This window comes from Leuciscus leuciscus, assembly GCF_965113295.1.
Source record: "Leuciscus leuciscus genome assembly, chromosome: 5".
Lineage (NCBI taxonomy): Eukaryota > Metazoa > Chordata > Actinopteri > Cypriniformes > Leuciscidae > Leuciscus > Leuciscus leuciscus.
In genome coordinates this window covers 24,744,297-24,762,304 of record NC_138729.1, presented here as the reverse complement: position 1 = coordinate 24,762,304, position 18,008 = coordinate 24,744,297, and the positions used below count along the sequence as shown (strand labels likewise).

At 36.8% G+C, this 18,008-nt stretch overlaps 1 protein-coding gene across 2 annotated transcripts in view; it reads left to right on the top strand.

Moving 5' to 3' along the window:
• The first annotated feature begins 1,114 nt into the window (after positions 1–1,114).
• LOC309498561 (uncharacterized protein) overlaps positions 1,115–18,008 on the top strand; it is a 49,368-nt gene continuing 32,474 nt past the window's right edge. Inside the window, exon 1 of one of the 2 annotated variants that reach the window (XM_082169338.1) lies at positions 1,115–1,506. In XM_082169338.1, the coding sequence (XP_082025464.1) occupies positions 1,421–1,506 (86 nt within the window). In that variant the 5' untranslated portion in view covers positions 1,115–1,420. The remainder of the gene's footprint in view (positions 1,507–18,008) is intronic. The other variant, XM_082169337.1, reaches the window with a different exon arrangement.

Genomic DNA, 18,008 nt, shown 5'->3' with positions numbered 1-18,008 from the left:
AATAGTATTAAACTGGGCATTGCAGCAACAAAGCCAATTTAAATGAAGACTATCAAGTTCAGTTCCCATGAAATCAGCCCTGCTGGGGCAAGGGTCCCTCCAGAGATCAATGCACTGTAAACGGCTTCTCAGCTGGCTGCCAAGCGCCCCAAAGACTGCTCACAGGAAGCCTCTACAAAAAGAGACTGGCAGCTCAATAGCGTGCCAAGCAGGGCCAGCGGACTTCCAACCAAACTTACACTCATTCATGGACAGGCTTCAAACATTAGGCAAAGAATAGGAGGAGAGATCTAAAAATGTTGAATGATTTTGCACTCAGATTTTCTTTTTGTGCATGCTCATGATTTTTATGTCTTTGCGGAATCCTGAAGAAAAAAAACACAAGTCAAGTAAAGTATTAAACTAACAGGGGTTTTCAAACTGAATTTAGCCAATCCTCGGCTCAGCTGCATGGCCTCTCTAGAGGATCTATAAAAAAAGGTTGAGAAAAAAATGGTGTTAATTTGTTCAATTATATTGATATTAATTAAGCTGACAATGTTAGGCTACTGTCAGTGTACACCTACGCTTCACTTTGCAGTCAGACTTGTTTTATTTCTCACTGTTATTGTGGTCGACAATAAAATAAAAAAGCAGAATGTAACAGTAATATTGTCAAATACAGTAAATGTGTTTTAAAAATTAATCGTTTTCAGAGGCTAATTTTTAATTGTTTTGGATATAAATACCAATTATTTAATTTTGCAAACAACATGTCTTTAACATCATGCAAACAACATGTCTAACATTATACTTTCTAACAGTAAAATTCTGTATATTAAAAAGCGAAAGGATCATCATAATTTAAGTCAATGGCCTCAAAAAGTTCAAAAACCTCTGAAAAAATATGATAAAATCCAAGGTATAGCATAAAACTTGGAAAGGCATCTGGACATCTCATGATCTAACTCAACAAGAATGTCCATAAACCCATTTTGATATGCGTCCTCGTGTTTAAACAGTCAAGAACATTAAAACTGGATTAAATTATGTTATCTCCAAATTAATTTAATGTGACCCTGCATACCACGGTGTGTAGGCCTAGACCTAGGCTAATTCATGTTACCAACAACCAAGATAAAGTGAGATTGTGCAACAGCATTGGTGTTTTTTCCCTCTCGGAGCAGGAGGTGGAGCTTTTGGAGAGATTCCTCTTCATGAAGTTTTCCAGCAGGACTGATGCAGAAGCAGCACATCAGCAGTGTTCGCCTCCACCTCAAACAGCTCTTCACTTACAGAAGTTACACATCGCCTGCAAAACTCAAGTCACTGAATGCAACTTTGGAGAAGGGAACTGCGCTTGTTTACTAGGGACATAGAGCGAGAGTTGAAGTGAACTGGTCTTGTAGAGTAGCCTACATAGAAACACTCCAGCATTAGGATGAGAGCGATTAACTTGGACACGTACAGCCTGTCTCTGCTGACCGCTAAAGAAGACATCCTCAACCCGCGAGCATCCACCAACTGGTAATACAATAAACATTACTTACTAGTTGTGGCTCAAATCTTGGCGAGCTGCATGTCTAGACTGCATTTTCGGGCGTCAAAAACGCCTGAAGCATTTTTATATATCATAAGCAACATATCTGAATGTTGTCTAGCTAGGCAGCTCGTTTGGTTTTGAGACACTAACCGAAGACGTGCACTGATGCTTTGGAATTAATATTGCGCAGTTGTTTTTTAATGTTTTCAGAATTCGTTATGTTTAGCCTACGTTTAGAATAATGTGTAGCCTTCGTTTGAATGCACTTAGCCTATGTTTTGCACTGTGCAAAGAAAGTTGAAATATGTTCAGCACTGAAAAAAGAAAAAGAAAAAAGAATGGAAGTAGCCTACTTGTTTACAGAGTATAGGCTACTTTTTGTGACAAGCAAAATCTATTAGGCCACTTCCCTCAAGCCTATCCCATTGCTGAAGATTTAGGTCACTGAATGTGTTTTTACACAAATTGGAACGGAAAGTGAAGCGCAAACACGGTGGCTTTGTTCCTCTGGAAGTGCTATGAAACTTCTCATTGCCATTTCTCCCTGTTTACCTGTATGCAAATCAGCTCAGTTGCGATAGGCATCTGCACGATAGCTTCATGCACAAATAACCCTTTAAACTATGACCTTACACAATTTTAACATTTGTATTTGACCTACATGTTAAGACCAATGAATGCACAATTTACATCAGTTGTAACTTGTATCATGTAATGAAGCTGCACGCATTTTTGTGTTTTTCACTGCTATAGCGCCACCCTCTGTCACCCTCTTTATGCTTTTGAAATAGTATTGAAATGCTCATTGGATGTTGGTCAAAGGCATATGCAATTTCAAATTCACATCAACAATATCAGAGTCATAGTTTGTCATTTTTATAGAACCACTAACTGGCCCAGCACAACCAAGTTTCTACATACGTTTACTGAAGTTCATTGAGGATACTTATTTGGTTCAGGAGTAGTGCTGCAGTAATGATGTATTTTTGTAGGCCAACCCAGATGTTAGCATTACCCTCGACACAAACCCAATAGGATACAATTTTTTTTTTTTTTTTTTATCATGATAATCTTCACAAATGAACACAACTTTTATGAATTTTGAAGCCTAAATAAAATTGGCAGAAGTAAAAAGTTGAGTGTAAATGATCTACAATACAGTCGCATGACTTAAATTTAACCATCACTAAAGATCCGACACTTTCAGTCTATATTTAAAACATTTTCCCTGAAAGTTTTAATTGTTTGCAAGGGTGTGATTTTAAACACAGTGAGGTTGTGAAAGCGGACTAGTGAGAAGATGAGTTTACTTTTTCGGCCGGTAACATTTAATGTTTCCGCCAACCTCTGTCCATTTAGCCACTTGTTAGCAACCGCATTTTCCAAGATAAGTAAAAGCTTTAAAAAAATCACAGGGTACTGATGTATTTTACGTCGTAGAGCGTGAAAATATCTTGAGCACGTGTTCACCACAAACCTTATTTCAGGCATTTAACCAAAAACGCGTTCAAAAATCCTTTTGACTTCAAGGCAGTGGAACCGGAAGTGCTAAAATGCTAACTCATTTCTGGGTTTCAGCCTATGAAGAATACGTCATCCCTGCAGCACTCTATTATGGCTGTTTTAGTATAATGGGCTGTGCCCTAAATTTTTCATGATGTAGCCTAGAATTCAAAGTTTAACATATTTTGATGATTATATTGACACTCAAGAATACACATATGCAAAATCTGGTACAGCCAAATTATAAGTACTGACTGTCAAAAAAACCTAGTTTGCAAAAGTAATTTTTTTGTTGTTGTTCAAAAATCTATGGTAGAGGATTAGGGCCAAGCAATATTAGAAAATAAAACCATCTCAAGATTAAAGTCATTATAATGCGAGATTAAACTCGCAGTTTTTCGAAATACACAATACATTTCAAGGAAAAAAAAGTTGAAAATAGAATAATTGAGAATAAACTCATCAAATTTTGAAAATAAAGTATTTCGAGAAAATAATTGAAATTAGTATGTCGAGAATGAACTCATTATAATTTGAGAAAGAAAAACAAATTAAAAAAAAATGCTAAATAAATTACTGAGAATAAACATTACGTTTTGAGAATTTCGAGAAGCTTTTGAGATCTATGTTGGTAAATCTTGACATTTATCAACTCCATTTCTGAGGGTGGAATGAGAGAATTTTGACTTAATGCGTGTATACCTTGTTGATTATTGATGACTTTGTATATCACGTGTGCTGCAATAGTGCTGTATACTGTATCAAAAGTTTCTAAATGGTCCAAGAACGCACCCTTTACAGACCTGGTTAGCTCCACTGTATTACTGAGCAATTCATATTGCCGTCTTCGTATGTAAATCTGTTTTTAATGAGTGTTTAACGCTGGACCATTTATCATTTTATTTATATATGTTTAAGTGAGTAACGTTTACAAGATCAAGCTTTTTCTAATGAAATATTAATTTGGTTAAATTCCCAGGGGGAGCAGACTGCACAATTATGTCCATCATCACTGTGTCTCATCACAAAAAACTTCAAGCACTTAATTCTTAGCACTGTTCTTATTTTATTACCGACTGTTCACTTGTATTTAATAATGTTTTGAATTTATATTACTTAGGCTTGTAGTTTTTGCTGTGGTATTTCACTGGTATCTACAATTTTGGTCGCTTATTAATTAGAATACTATGTTAAATGGGTCAAAACAACGAAAACAAATAAGTATTACACGTGATACACTGTCTATGGACCCCCTAAAGTAGCCTTGGCCACCCCATATATAAAAGTCTAGTTCCGCCACTGCTTCTCAAGTGTCTCGTTCCTCGATATTCCACACCTTGAGGATCAGCAAGATTAATAATGCGGGAAACCACAGCGTAGCAGAAGCCAGCGATAACCTTGCATTTGTCCACTGGTTGCTTCATGTTCATGAACATCTCGCAAATTTGACTGTTTTCTTTTTTCTTTTTAATACTCTTTAAAGTTTGTATGCTAATTATTATTCAGTTATATTTAGCAATAAGATGTTTCTTTGTTATTGAAAGAAAGACTAAAATAGCTTGAAGTGACCCAACTCTGTCATGTCCTCTATCAGTATGCAATGAACATGACACTGACTGATCAAATGCGTGTTTATTCTCAAAACTCGAAACGAGTTTATTCTCAAAGTATAATGAGTTGAATCTCAATATTGTATTTCAAGTTTTTTTCTCGAAAAACTGTGAGTTTAATCTTGCATTATAATGACTTTAATATCGAGATGGTTTTATTATTTATTATTGCTTGGCCCTCTTTCTCTTCCGTAGAAATCCAATATGGTGGAAAAGTTTCCTTGGCAGAAATAAATGGTGGTATATTTTTTTGCTCTGTAGTTTTTCCTTTAGTGTTCTAAATGTCATGTTTCTACTATTTACGGGTTATTCTGTATATTTAGTTTTAAGGCAGAAAATGTAAAATATTAATCCTAATGAAAACAATAGGGTTCCCAGCAGTTCGTTTTTGGACCCCTAAAGAAAATAAAAAAATTCAGCTAGCTGTGGTATTCTAGAAAATTGAGCCATTTATTGGCCTATAAAATGATTCAAAGGTTTTTTCTGGTCCCTCATTATGTGCATGCATGTGCGTGTGTGCATTTTGGGTTGAACGATGTAAGAACCAAACCAGCCCCTTTTATTTGTGACTTTCTACCATGATGTCATGAAGTTATATTCTGCCTCAGCTTCAGGCCTCTGCGGAGAGTAGTAGTTTGCAGGGTGGTTTGCACTTAAGTGGACACCCACATGATTAGAGACACCCTTTTTTGAAACTGAATACATATGCGCTCATTCATTTAGAGAACAAGTTAATAGCCTGTTCCCATCTGCCGCTCACTCGACCATGATGTCATCATTTTTTGGCTTCTAATCTAATGCACTTACACATTGCAAAGGTGACAGTAATTACAGGTATTTCAAATATAAATCTACATGTAACAGCTTCCTTGGATTTACATTTGATCAAACTTGATCAACTCCTTATCTGACTGTTCAAAAGCCCTGCACTGTCTTTCCTCTGTGTCAGATCTTGGCAACGTTTGTTACATCAGCAGTGTCATTGTCTCTCCTATATTTCAGCAGGCTCAGGCTAATTCCTGCAAATGCCCTGGCAGTGGCTGCCTAAATGATCCAGGCAGCACCCATTCTGTTTTTCCACATGCTTAATCACCGTGGAAACATGCTCAGAAACAGTCACTGACGCTTCAGGCTTTACAAGCCTATCAGGCCCATTCATGTACTGCCTGGTTCTGATGACAGCCGCAACCGTGATGGAGAGGGTTTGTCGACTTTGTATTTCACACATGCCACTTTGACATGTCAAGTAACTCAAGTAAGAAACAAAGGCCCATAAGAAAATGCTAAACATTAGGAGAGAATCAAGCCCTGTGAATTTTTTATCAAAATGGAAATGTACACTTCTCCACCACAGTTATCTCTTATCTCTTATCTCTGTACTTTTGTGCTCTGAACAATTGGCATCATTGGCTTATTGAGCTGTTCAGATGCACTTTGAGCTCACTAGAATAAGGAATAGCTTCGGTCATCTGCAGTTTTCACTTTATACAGGGTGTTGCTTATTTACTTGTTTACAAAACATTTTTTGAAATCAAAAATGGAATTTCCAATTAAATCAAAATTGGAGTTTAGGGATTGTTAGTTCATATACTTTCTAAGTACATTGATCAAAAGTGACAGTAAAGACAACTATAATTCTACAAAAGATTTCTATTACAAATAAATGCTGTTATTTTGAACTTTCTATTCATTAAAGAATTCTGAAAATGTATCACCGCTTCCACAAAAATACTAAACAACACATCCGTCAACATTGATAATAATAAATGTTTCTTGAGCAGCAAATCAGCATATTAGAGTGATTTCTGAAGGATCATGTGACGCTGAAGACTGGAGTAATGATGCTGAAAATTCAGCTTTACCATCACAGGAATACATTACATTTTGACATATTAAAAACAGTAATTTGAAGTTGTAATAATATATTTTTTACAATTGTACTGTTTTTACTGTATTTTTAAATTAAGTAAATGTTAAAAGTTTAATCAAGTAAAATTGGTAATGAGCATAAAATACTTTTTTCAAAAACATTTATAATCTTACTGTTTCCAGACTGTAGTAGAGTATATCCTGACTTCCTGTTTCAATAAGAATATTTTTATAACAGGAAAGAAATTTGGGTCCAGTGTTCTTTTGGACCCCACTGAATTTAATTGTATGAGTCAAAATCGTTCTACAAAATATCTTCTATTGTGTTCTGCAGAAGGAAATGAGGGCAAAATATTGCATAAAGCTTCTTATGGGAGAAATCTTTTCTAGTGATAAAATGCAGCCAAACTAACTGGTCTGGTGGAAGGCTCCACTTGGAAAATTGCAATTCTCAGAAAAATCTCCTATATAGAGGTACAAACCATGACTGATTCTTCGTTCTTGATTCATCAGTCTTATCGGTCTTATGATCAGAGTTATACCTGACACTCTTTTCACATGCCACTCAGTAGTTCTTCAGAAGTAAATGTTTTCAAACGGTCCTTTCTTTTCTTGTAGCATGTTGCAGCTGTAGTGTTTGCTGTGGATGGGTGTGTAGAGATTCCCAAGATCTTACATGAGTCATGTTTGGTCAGTGTATTGAAAACTAATGCAGTAAGAAGAACTGATTCTGTGAAAATGTTTTTTATTGTTGTTCTCATAATTTGTAGAGTGCCCTGCAGTACAAGAAATGATATAAGATAAACGACAGTGCGATTATCTGCTTTTTAAGAAGCACACATTTCATAACAAATTTTTTTGGTTGTAAGCCATAACATATTGTTCTTATATTGACAGGGATTTATTGAGCTCAATGTGAATTTATCATCCTAAGCCTTATGCAGGCAGAGACAACTCCTGAGGGATGTGACTGGACTGAATTTGATTGGAAACTCTGGAGGCGTGGCAGAATTCTTTCTAATGAATGTTGTAGGAGGTTATGATGAAAAGCCACAGTTGTGACATTTGAATCTTGAAGGTGGTTTCACCCCCCGCCTTCAGACAAAGAGGGATTCAGTCACTGTCCTTTAACATTTTCAGAGACCAAAAATGCAACTGTTAACGTGTTAAAATCCGTTGCATGGTTTGAACGATGCACACACGTCTTTCAATGGTGATGAAGTTAATCCGTGATGTTTTTAAAGGAACTCACCTGCAAATAAAGAAGGAACAGAGTTCAGGTGCTTCCATCTCCATGCTGTTGGAGCACAGGTTTATGCATGATTTAAGAGCCTCAAGGTGCAGTGTTCTTATGTTACCACCAATTAAACATCTGCTGAGCATGGTGAGTTATCACAACAAGAACATTATTCAGTACTAATAATGGAGCATGGTAACCTTAATTGACCTCTGCTGGTAGTTTTGATAAAACAATTGGGATTTTCCATGTCAAAAACCTTTTTAAACATCAAATTAGTTGTCTGCAGGACCATAAAAAAGATTTTTTGATGAAAAGAACAGAAGAACAACCAAAAATCCAATTTCAGTCTTTCTACTTCAAAATGTCGTTTTATTCATTGTGTTACTTATTTCTTTGTTATATTTGTAAAGTTACTCTACTTTCCCAGTACGTTCCTGTTCTCTGTGCACTTTAAATGTTTATAGTACTGTGAAAGACAAAGATAACATTTTGAGAATAAGCGTTGCTGTTGGATGGGTTGAGAGACGTTTCTCTGCAGTAATGCCTTATATGTACAAAATGAATTGATGAATTAATAAAGTAACAATTATGTTTGACAGCTTAGTTATTAAAAGAGTAGAAAAGAGTAGTTTCCTGTGTAGTTTTAAATATCATCTGCATTCTTTGATGTGACTTGATCTGCATAACCATTTGTTTTAATTTCACACTATATTGTTGTGTTTCATGCAGCTAGGCCAATCTGACATAATTGAAATCAGATGTTATGTTGCTTGTATAGTTTTATCCACTGGCAAAAAAGGTCTAATGTAGGCTAACAACATTTGTCTGTTCATTTTTGAGCAAAGTCCATTTTATCACAAGGGTGTCCAAAAAGTTTGTCATTCAAAAATGACAATATAGGTATTAATAGACAGATAAAGATATTTTCAGGTGAAATAAAAAGCATGTCATCTCAACCATCCTTAGATAAAAAAGTCACATTGATCTTCCTTATGTTTAAATACTTTTATAGCATTATCTTAGTGGGGTTATTTAGTTTCTTGTGGTAACCCAACCACCATAAATGTTTTATGGTGGCAAATTAGTAATTACGCAATTGAGCAGTAAATTAAGAGATGTTTTAGTGTTGACTTTGTCCCAAGTAAGTGCTTCATTGATTTACTTTAAACTTTGCTTTAAAAGACCCATGGGGTTTTCCCAAGTATGCTGAGGATGTAAGTTGATCTTGGAAGCTCCAGGTTGTTGAAATGAAAAATGAAATGAAAATGACATGTGAAGGCCAAATATGGTAACCCATACTTGGAATTTGTCCTCTGCATTTAACCTATTCAAGTTAGTGCACACACTTTAGGATTAGTGAGTAGTGAACACTCACACACACTGCAAACCGTGAACACACACACCCGGAGCAGTGGACAGCCATTTTTGCTGTGGCACCCAGGGAGCGATTGGGGGTTAGGTGACTTGCTCAAGGGCAACTCAGTCTTTTCCTGCCGGTATTGAGAATTGAACCCGCAACTTTCTGGTTACCTGTCTGACTCTAACAATTAGGCCACGACTTTGGCTGATGTTCCCCATGTCAATTATCAGTATTGCAGTAGTGTGAAATGTTTTGTAAATGTTTCCTAATCCCTAAACTACCACCTCGAATGTACTAATTATTGTTTACATTACACTCCTGTAATGCAGAGATGCTGAATGAGTGTCTTTGGAAACAGCTTGAAGGGATGTTTATTTACAAGGATGTCTTGAAGCATATGCCATATTACTTTCTGTTCTTAACTCTAATGGCAGACAGCAATGTTCAGACACTTCATATGTCTCTGTCAGCATTGGCTCAGCTCAGTCAACTGAGTCAGCTCAAACTGTGACTTAGGATCTAGTCATTCTACTATAAACTTGGAAGGTACCACCTTGAACTTCAGTACTACTTTTATGGAATAAATATGGATTTCAGATTGAGAAGCATGAGATGGTTTTACACTCAATTCAGTCACCTCATGGATCATTAACTAAACCTCAAATCATGTTGACAATCTGAGTTGTTTCTTGGGAAATGCCTGGCCCTTGTGTAGGTGGCTTCTCTCTCTGGCTCCTCCACTGTTGAACTCAATGGGAAAATGTTAATGGTTTTCCTCTAAGCTGCAAGGCTGGGTCAAAAGCCTCAAACAATGCTGTTTGTTGTATGTTGGGTTTTAGTCCCACACAGATGGCTCGTGGTTGCTGGCGGAGCTGTGAGCTATTAACTTGTCCAGGAAAATTAACATTTGTTGCAGTTGGATATCTGGGTACTCTCAGAAGTCTCCAAAAATCTGCTTTCTTTTGAAGATGTTGAAATGACTTCCAGTTGAGATTTTTTTGGTTATTTCTTGAACCTTGAAGATCAATAATAGAATCATGTGCAAGCCTTTCCATGCTCAACTTTCAAGTTTTGTGCTTGCCAAAAGTTTTGGCAAATGAGCATGGCGCATATGCCTCTTTTCATTGTGCTTTCATGAAATGTTTTGGCCAATCTTGTCTAGTTGAAAGATTTTTCCATTTCTTTTCCTACATGTTAAATGCATTTGCTCTGACCATAGAGACAAGGTTCTGAGCATTTATGATGTTCTCAAATTTCATTCCTATCTTTATCCACCAATACAGGAAGTGAAAAAAAAAACTTTTTTGAAAATAGACAGACATTGCTGTTCAAAAGTTTGGGGTCAGATAGATTTCTTTTATATTATTTTTGAAAGAAGTCTCCTATGCTTAGCAAGACTGCATTTATTTGAAATGTAAAATACAGTAAAACAGTGATATTGTGAAATATTACAATTAAAAAAAAGATTTATATTTAAATATATTTTAAAGTGTACTTTATTCCTGTGATGCAAAGTTGATTTCTACAGTCTTCAATGTCACATGATCCTTCAGAAATCATTCTAATATGCTGATCTAGTGCTCAAGAATCATTTCTCATTATTAATGTTGAAAGCAGTTGTGCTGATTTATATTCTTTAATGAATAGAATAGTACCTTTTTGAACAGTAACGTATTCTTGCCAAAGATTTAAGCACTGATGTTCTATTGTGTAAACATTTACATTCTTCAATAGTGGTGCCTTTAGTTTGTGTCCCAAATTAGAAACACTCCTCCAAGGTGGTGAATGACATGGTGCAGATTGAGGTGTGCGTTTACAGGGAAGTCTTTATCACGCCCCTTAATGACTCACAGTAGCCTTTTACCTAAGGAGGTCATGTTGTTTGCAGCTCAAACTAGTGTGTGCTTTTAACAACTGAGCCTGTTATATCTATGCTCAACGTATCGTAAGTGGACCTCACGCTGTTTGCAGGTTTCCTCTCCATTGCTTTGAAGTTCTGGCTTTAACTAGCACAAAACAAATGGAGAAAATGAGTCCATTGCAGTGAATACCGAATACCAGTTGGGACACATTTGAGCCTTTTTAATGTAACTTTAGTCTACTCTAAAAATAATATGAAGAAATATAATTTATTAATGTTATTTGCACTGACAAAACTAAGACCTTCATTTTATCTTGAGATTGGTAGAGGATAAACATTCCTCTTGTGCTGGTGGCGTAATATGAGGTGAAAATCGGAAAGTTTGTGGTGTTTTAGGTTTACACAACACAAGATTGGCTCTGCCAGAGGCCTTTAATCACCTCAGATTGGAAACTTACACAGGGCAGAATAAATCAGCAAACAGCCCGCATACCTAAAGACTCCCACAAAGTAATGAGAACAGCTCAAACACAGCCATAGATCCAGCATAAGCTGGTGTTATGTCATCCGTCACCTCACATAACCTGAAAGAGCATGAAGTTTTGCCAGTTTAAGTGTATTATTGGAGATTATACTAAGACGAAATACAAAAGATAGGGCTTAATCTACAAGCAGTACAACATTGTCAGTGGTTGTTTTAGAGGTAGGATACAGGTGACTGGGTACCCTAGAACTGGCACCTCTCCATTGCAGGTTCAGTAGGTACAATTCCAATAAAGCTGGTGTTTTGATTCCAGCCTTTGTGGTTGGCAGGTGTCTGTTAGCTTGAATCATCAGACTGTGTATCAAATGCTATTCTAATTTCAAATGTGGAATGTTTTTAAATGGTTCCAACAGCTGCTGAATACAGTAAGTCAAACAACTCAGGACTTGTTTATTGTTAAACTTATAACACTTGTCATTGTTTAGGCTGTTAATGTATAGGTGCCAATTGAACTGTTAACTGGCTGCAATGAAACTTGACTATATCTATTGGGGAAGAAGGCATTATGGTCCTGATTACATTATGACGTCATAAGAGTTACCCTGAAAATCTCATGCAGTTCAAATTCATACTTCACAGTTTTCATTGATAATAAAATAAAAGATGTAGTATTTGTGGCTTTCTTTCCTTCTCTATGTTTGGATTTGGGTGTAGTTCTATCATGACATGTGATGTGAGTAACTAATGAATCAGGAAAATTGGAAAAGTAATGGTGGGAAAGGTACAAGACAACTCAGAATAGTACATGAGGAGGTTGAGATTAATTGATAAACTTCTATAGAAAGATATGCAGTTCTACAAAAAAGGAAGATCTTAGATAAGATCAAAAGTTTGTGAATTGTTAAGAATCATATATGTTGCACTGAAAATATGTTATCTCACTGTTGTCGCTCATGTGCCAATTACCTCCTCAAGTTGCTGTTATTTGTTTGAGGGATACCAGACTTTGTGTATATGAGCGAGGGTCTGTGTTCTGTGGTCTGTGACACCTCTCTTACAAGAATCTATAGGGAGTTAGAGTGAGGAAAAAAACAAAACAAAATGAAGAATGTTTATCCGTTGTTGTTATTTGTTTGAGGGATACCAGACTTTGTGTATATGAGCGAGGGTCTGTGTTCCAGTAGCTGTGTGGGACAGATGCAGGAAATGCCAGAATTGTCCCAGAGGAGTAGTTTGTTGTGGAGGCCAGTGGCTAAACTCACCATGTCCGGTTAGTGACTTCAGAACCGAAGGTTGCAGACTTGTCAGAAAAGTTTTGAAGAAAGCTACATAGTTGTAATGAGTTTACTTTGGCTTTAAATTTTCAAAACAGTGCAGACATATTGCAGAAAATATGTTCTCAAGTCTACCATCTTGGACTACAACTCAAATACTGTGAAATTTAGTTTATTTGAAACAGTGAACAAACCCTCAAAGAGTAACAATAGCTTACAGAAGTAAATAATGGGCATGTAGTATTTGACAACTAATCCTGCTATTTCTGTTGTATTCCTGTAGCTCAAGCAATTCCTGTAGCTCAAGCAGTTGAGAATGGCTTTAGCATGAGTTCAAATCCCAGGGAGTGCATGAAGTGATAAATTGTACTTTTGCTTTGGTTGCTTTGGATTAAAGAGTCTGCCAAATGCATGAATGCAAATGCTTGTGATGATGTCCCTGATGTTTCGCTTGAGCCCATAGTCCTCATCCCTTACTGAGAAGGAGAAAGACGAAATGGGAGGATTGAAATGGTTCAGTGTAATTGTCTGAGAAAAGCATTTGAAATAATGAAACATTATATATAATTATAGTAGTTTTTCCCAGCTCAGCTTCAGCGGTCATTACATAAATGATTATGGCCATCAAATTATGACCAATGAATTGAGCTTAAAGCTGCTCTACAATACATAACAACAGCTTGGAAAGGTTACAGAGTTTCAGACTTTGAGGGTCAGCAGTAGATTTCCTTTAAAGGGTAATAGCAGCATTGTTGATGGAAAAATAGGAAGTCAGTTCCTGTGATTCTGATAAGAGTCGTAGTAACCTTTTAGGCCATGATGCATTGATGAAAAGCTCCATCATCTCATTGGACTTCCTGCACAGATGAAGGTTGTGTAGAAATAATAGAACCAAGAGAAGAATAGAATGAAACGTTCCTGCCTCACTTAAACAGACTGGATGTATGAGTCAGGATTGCACAGCTTGATTTCAGTGTATAGCTATTTATATTGCAGCTAACCTATAAGGTTACCTATGAACTGCTGCTACAGTTCCTGTTCGTCGATTGGTGTTACATAGTAGGGTTCATATTACAGAGTATAGTTACTTGAGTAAATTAAGCTTTAATCAAGGCTGAAACACTAGATGTATTGTTCCTGTTTCTGTGTTTGTTCAGGCTTTATCATGCTAGTTGGAATCACAGACCTGGACACACCTGTTGACTCACAACTGTGTATAATTGTGTAACTGTGTATAAACTGTGTAAAACATAATTAAGTTTTCGCTGAACAGTTTTACTTGTTAGTCACGGTCTTTTTACTTAATTGCAAAACAATCAGATTTCCATGGCTAAAAGCCTGACTGCATCAGCTAGTGTGTAAAATCTTTGGACCTAAGGTATATTGTTAGTTTCCACTTCACAGGTTGTTGAAATGCTTCATAATGCCACGTTTCATATGAACACATATATGTGTAAAGCCAAACAATAAGTGCATTTACATTGAAAAACTTACACAGAGTATGCTTATCAGAAAACATGTAAAGTCATGTAAATGCCTTAAACAGTCTTCTATTTCTGGCAAAGATCATTAATTACACCCAATGAACACAGATTGTTGCCAGTGCCTTGGTTTTCTCTCTGCATTTAAACGCATTCACCAGTGTTTTAATGGCAATCACTGTGAGCATGTCTTAAGTTTTAACATCAGAACCAAAAAATTTGTTTTTAATACATCTCATGCCCACTGCTCAAGTAATAAAAAGAAAAAAATTTTGGTGGGTGTGCTTGTAACTGCAACTAAATTATTTCAGTATGTCATATTTGTTTAGCTGTTTGGCAGAACAGAAACTCCCAGTTTAAATTCCAGAGTTTCTTTCATTTCTTTCATTTACCTTTCATTGTGACATGTAACTGGCATCTGATTCTGCACTATTACTTCACATCCTTGATGACCAAGATACAAGTCTTTCTCCCTTTCTCTCATGCTTGCACAACATTTCATTTTGCAACCATATATCACATTTGCATGCCAACCACCTCAGTCTGTTTTCTTTTCCCATCCCCCATCCTATTAAATTCAGTACCCCATACTTCTTTTCATTTTCCCATCCTCCCTCCTCTCTCCTTCGCTCTTTATTGTCAACTCTTCTACTCCATCCTTTTGTATTCTGCCAGTTGCTCTCTCTCAGGAAACCCAGACGCATTCATTCCTCTTCTACTCTTCAAACAGTTGCTATTAGCGCAGAATTGGCAACCAGGGGACTGATCCTCTGAACAACAAAAAGCAGCATTAATTACATTCTCACTAAGATGCCTTATAAAGCTTAAACTTACATACAAGCAGTACATTTAATTCAATATTTACTATTATTATTATTAATATACATCTTCATTTGACTCATGTCCCTGAGTTTTAGTCTACATTTCAGGTCTCTTGGCTATTGAACTCATTTTAGTGTGCTGAGCTATTTGCCTGTTCCAGACCAAAATACACTCAAATAAATAGCACTTGGCACACTGTATTCAGTATGACAAGGTTGCTGTGCCAGATGGCAGTGTGCTCAAGTTGTTTAGTACTTTCTAAAGTTTTTTAGAAAGCCCACCATCCAGAATGGTATAGGTCTGCCAGGCCTCTGTCTGATCCTTCAATGACCGTAATGATCCTGAGCCATTTTCTCAGAAGCAGTGCTATTCTTTTGCTCTGTTCCCATTCCTCCTACTTTGTAGTGACTTTTTTTCATGCCGTATTTGGTACAAAATATCCATTTTCATCAAATTCGGATATATTAAACTGTAATCTGTGGTTCAGCACTCAAGCAAATGCACATCATGTTGTTGCACACTGAATGCCTCAGGCCAACTATCTGCAAGCTTGGGCAAACCCTTTTACTCCATATTGCTGTTATGAACAGGGCTGCTTTGTCTGCTTTGATTTCAATAGCCAGTTTTCAGGACACCTGAACTGAGTAAAAACCTGGTCCTATCTGCTGATAATGAGCATTGAATGTTTTTATTTTTTACATATGTAAATAATACTAGCTGCCATTTCTACCAGTGATTTCAGTGTAGTGACGTTTGGACCTGTTGGTTTTACATGTCTGCTTTGAATTTATGATTGTTTTTAAACAGGCCTTGGAATATTAGTGAGCCATATAGTACAGCCAAAAAGCCAGATTTGTAGACACTAAAGCTGAACTGGCAAAGAACTATTAGTCATTTAGTAAGTTCAGACTAAGGGGTCTAAGGGGTTTTCTGGAACTGTAAAATATGCCACAGATGACACTTGACACTTTTCATACTGTTTTTAGGAGAAAACTGTTTCCTCCCTGCCAGTTGGTTTCACAACCAGGTAGGTAAAACTCCCTCGGTCCCTCTTCTCTTGAGCCATCGAATTTGCTGAATCCGCCTCTGCACAGATGTTTTCCAGCTTTACGCACTACAGATGGAATGTGGCCATCTTAGGCAAGGTGGACATCCAAGTAGATTTGGTTTGAGTGTTTATCAACATCTGTTTCAGAAAACAGATGTAGTCAGGATGTTAAAGACAACATTTTTCTTTTCACTTGGATATTTGGTGAAATGATGCAAAGCAGTTTTAATTTTGTTGAAGAATAATTTTCGTCATTATATTCGTCAAAGAAATGTTTTCACAGATGAAAGCGAGACGATGACTAAATAAAAATGTTGAATGACAAAAACTATGACGAAAATCTATTGATATTTTCATCAACGAATAAAAACTATACGAAAATGTTAGGTAGGGACGATTTGGGAAGAGATCCAGTCAGAACTGATGTCCTGCATTTGTGGTAGATGTGCACATTTTATTTGTAACGTGCTCTACCCGGCGGGACATGAGTTGGTAAGCTTTAAAAGGATTCATTATATTTAATTTATACAAATAAATATGTGTGAAACTAAAACTAAAACACTTCAGATGACTAAAATATGACTGAAACTAAATGGCATTTTAGTACAAAGACAATGACTAAAACTAAATCAAAATTTGCTGTCAAAATTAACAATGATACAAATATGCCATATTATTCAGTTCATATTTCTGTGCTCTCGGAAAGTCTTGGACTTCATGTGGTTCAGGTTCTAGTGAGATGTCACAAACCAATCCTGTCTTTGCGGGAACTATAATAATACCAGTGGTCATGTCGGTGCATGTAGACTCATGGGAGAATGAGTAATCAATAAAGAGTAATATCTTTAACGGCCATCTCTTATCACTCTTTATGAGGATCAGAGCACATGAATTGAGTTGTTGACCACTTAATGAGATCGAAAACTAACAGGAAAATCTCAGACATATCTGGTACACTACCAGATACACTACCATTCAGTAGGGCTGAACTATTAATCGCACTGTACATGTAATCGCACTTAAATTGAGATGGCTTATCGCAAATTTTAAAATCGCAAAGGCTGCGATTATTTTTTATTTTTTATGCGCAGCTTGTCATTGATGTACGGCTCTGTAAACGTTGCTCCATCTGAAAGCACTGTGAGTTTGAGTCACTTATAATGGGCATTTGAAAAAACAACACGCGTCAAACATCTTTCCAAAACATGAGAAGCATTTATGAACCTCTTGTCCAACAACAGACAACATTTAACATGCATTTACTCCAAACTCACTTCATAACGACAGTTGAACATCCTTCTGTGAGATGATGTGCCTTCTTACACAGAATAAGGCAGTCGTGTATTTATAAGTCATGTTTAATCAAAGCGTTTCAATCTTCTGTTTATTCAGCTACAGCGATAGGGATTTCCTGGAATGATGCGCATTATTGTAATTCTGCGGCGGGGCATATTTATCGTGTTTGCATGAGAGCGCCCTCTGGCCTTCAAATGGGGCAGTATTTACTACCAATCAGCCGCACTCCACTGACAAGCTGCGCATAAAATAATCACAGCCTTTGCCAAATCGCGTGCGGTTTTATTGCGATTAATCGTTCAGCCCTACCATTCAGCAGTTTGGGGTTCCCTTTCAAGTGGAAACTGCACTGTGTCCTAGGACACTATGGGGAACACCTCCAGCATGACTGGTGTCTGAAGCACATGTTTGAAATGCGACAATGTCATTGGCCGACGACAGTCCGAGACGTCGCTACCAGTGAGTATAAAAGGGCAGCTGTAGTGCACGTCATCAATTTCTTTTGTCTTTAGGATCTGTTTGTTTGCATATGTGTTAAGGAGATTTCTATGAAGTAACACCCAGCCAAGCGTTTCAGGAAGTGTGTGCCTCGGTATCAGAGATATTGAGTACCCAACCTCTGCGGTTTCCACCCCAGA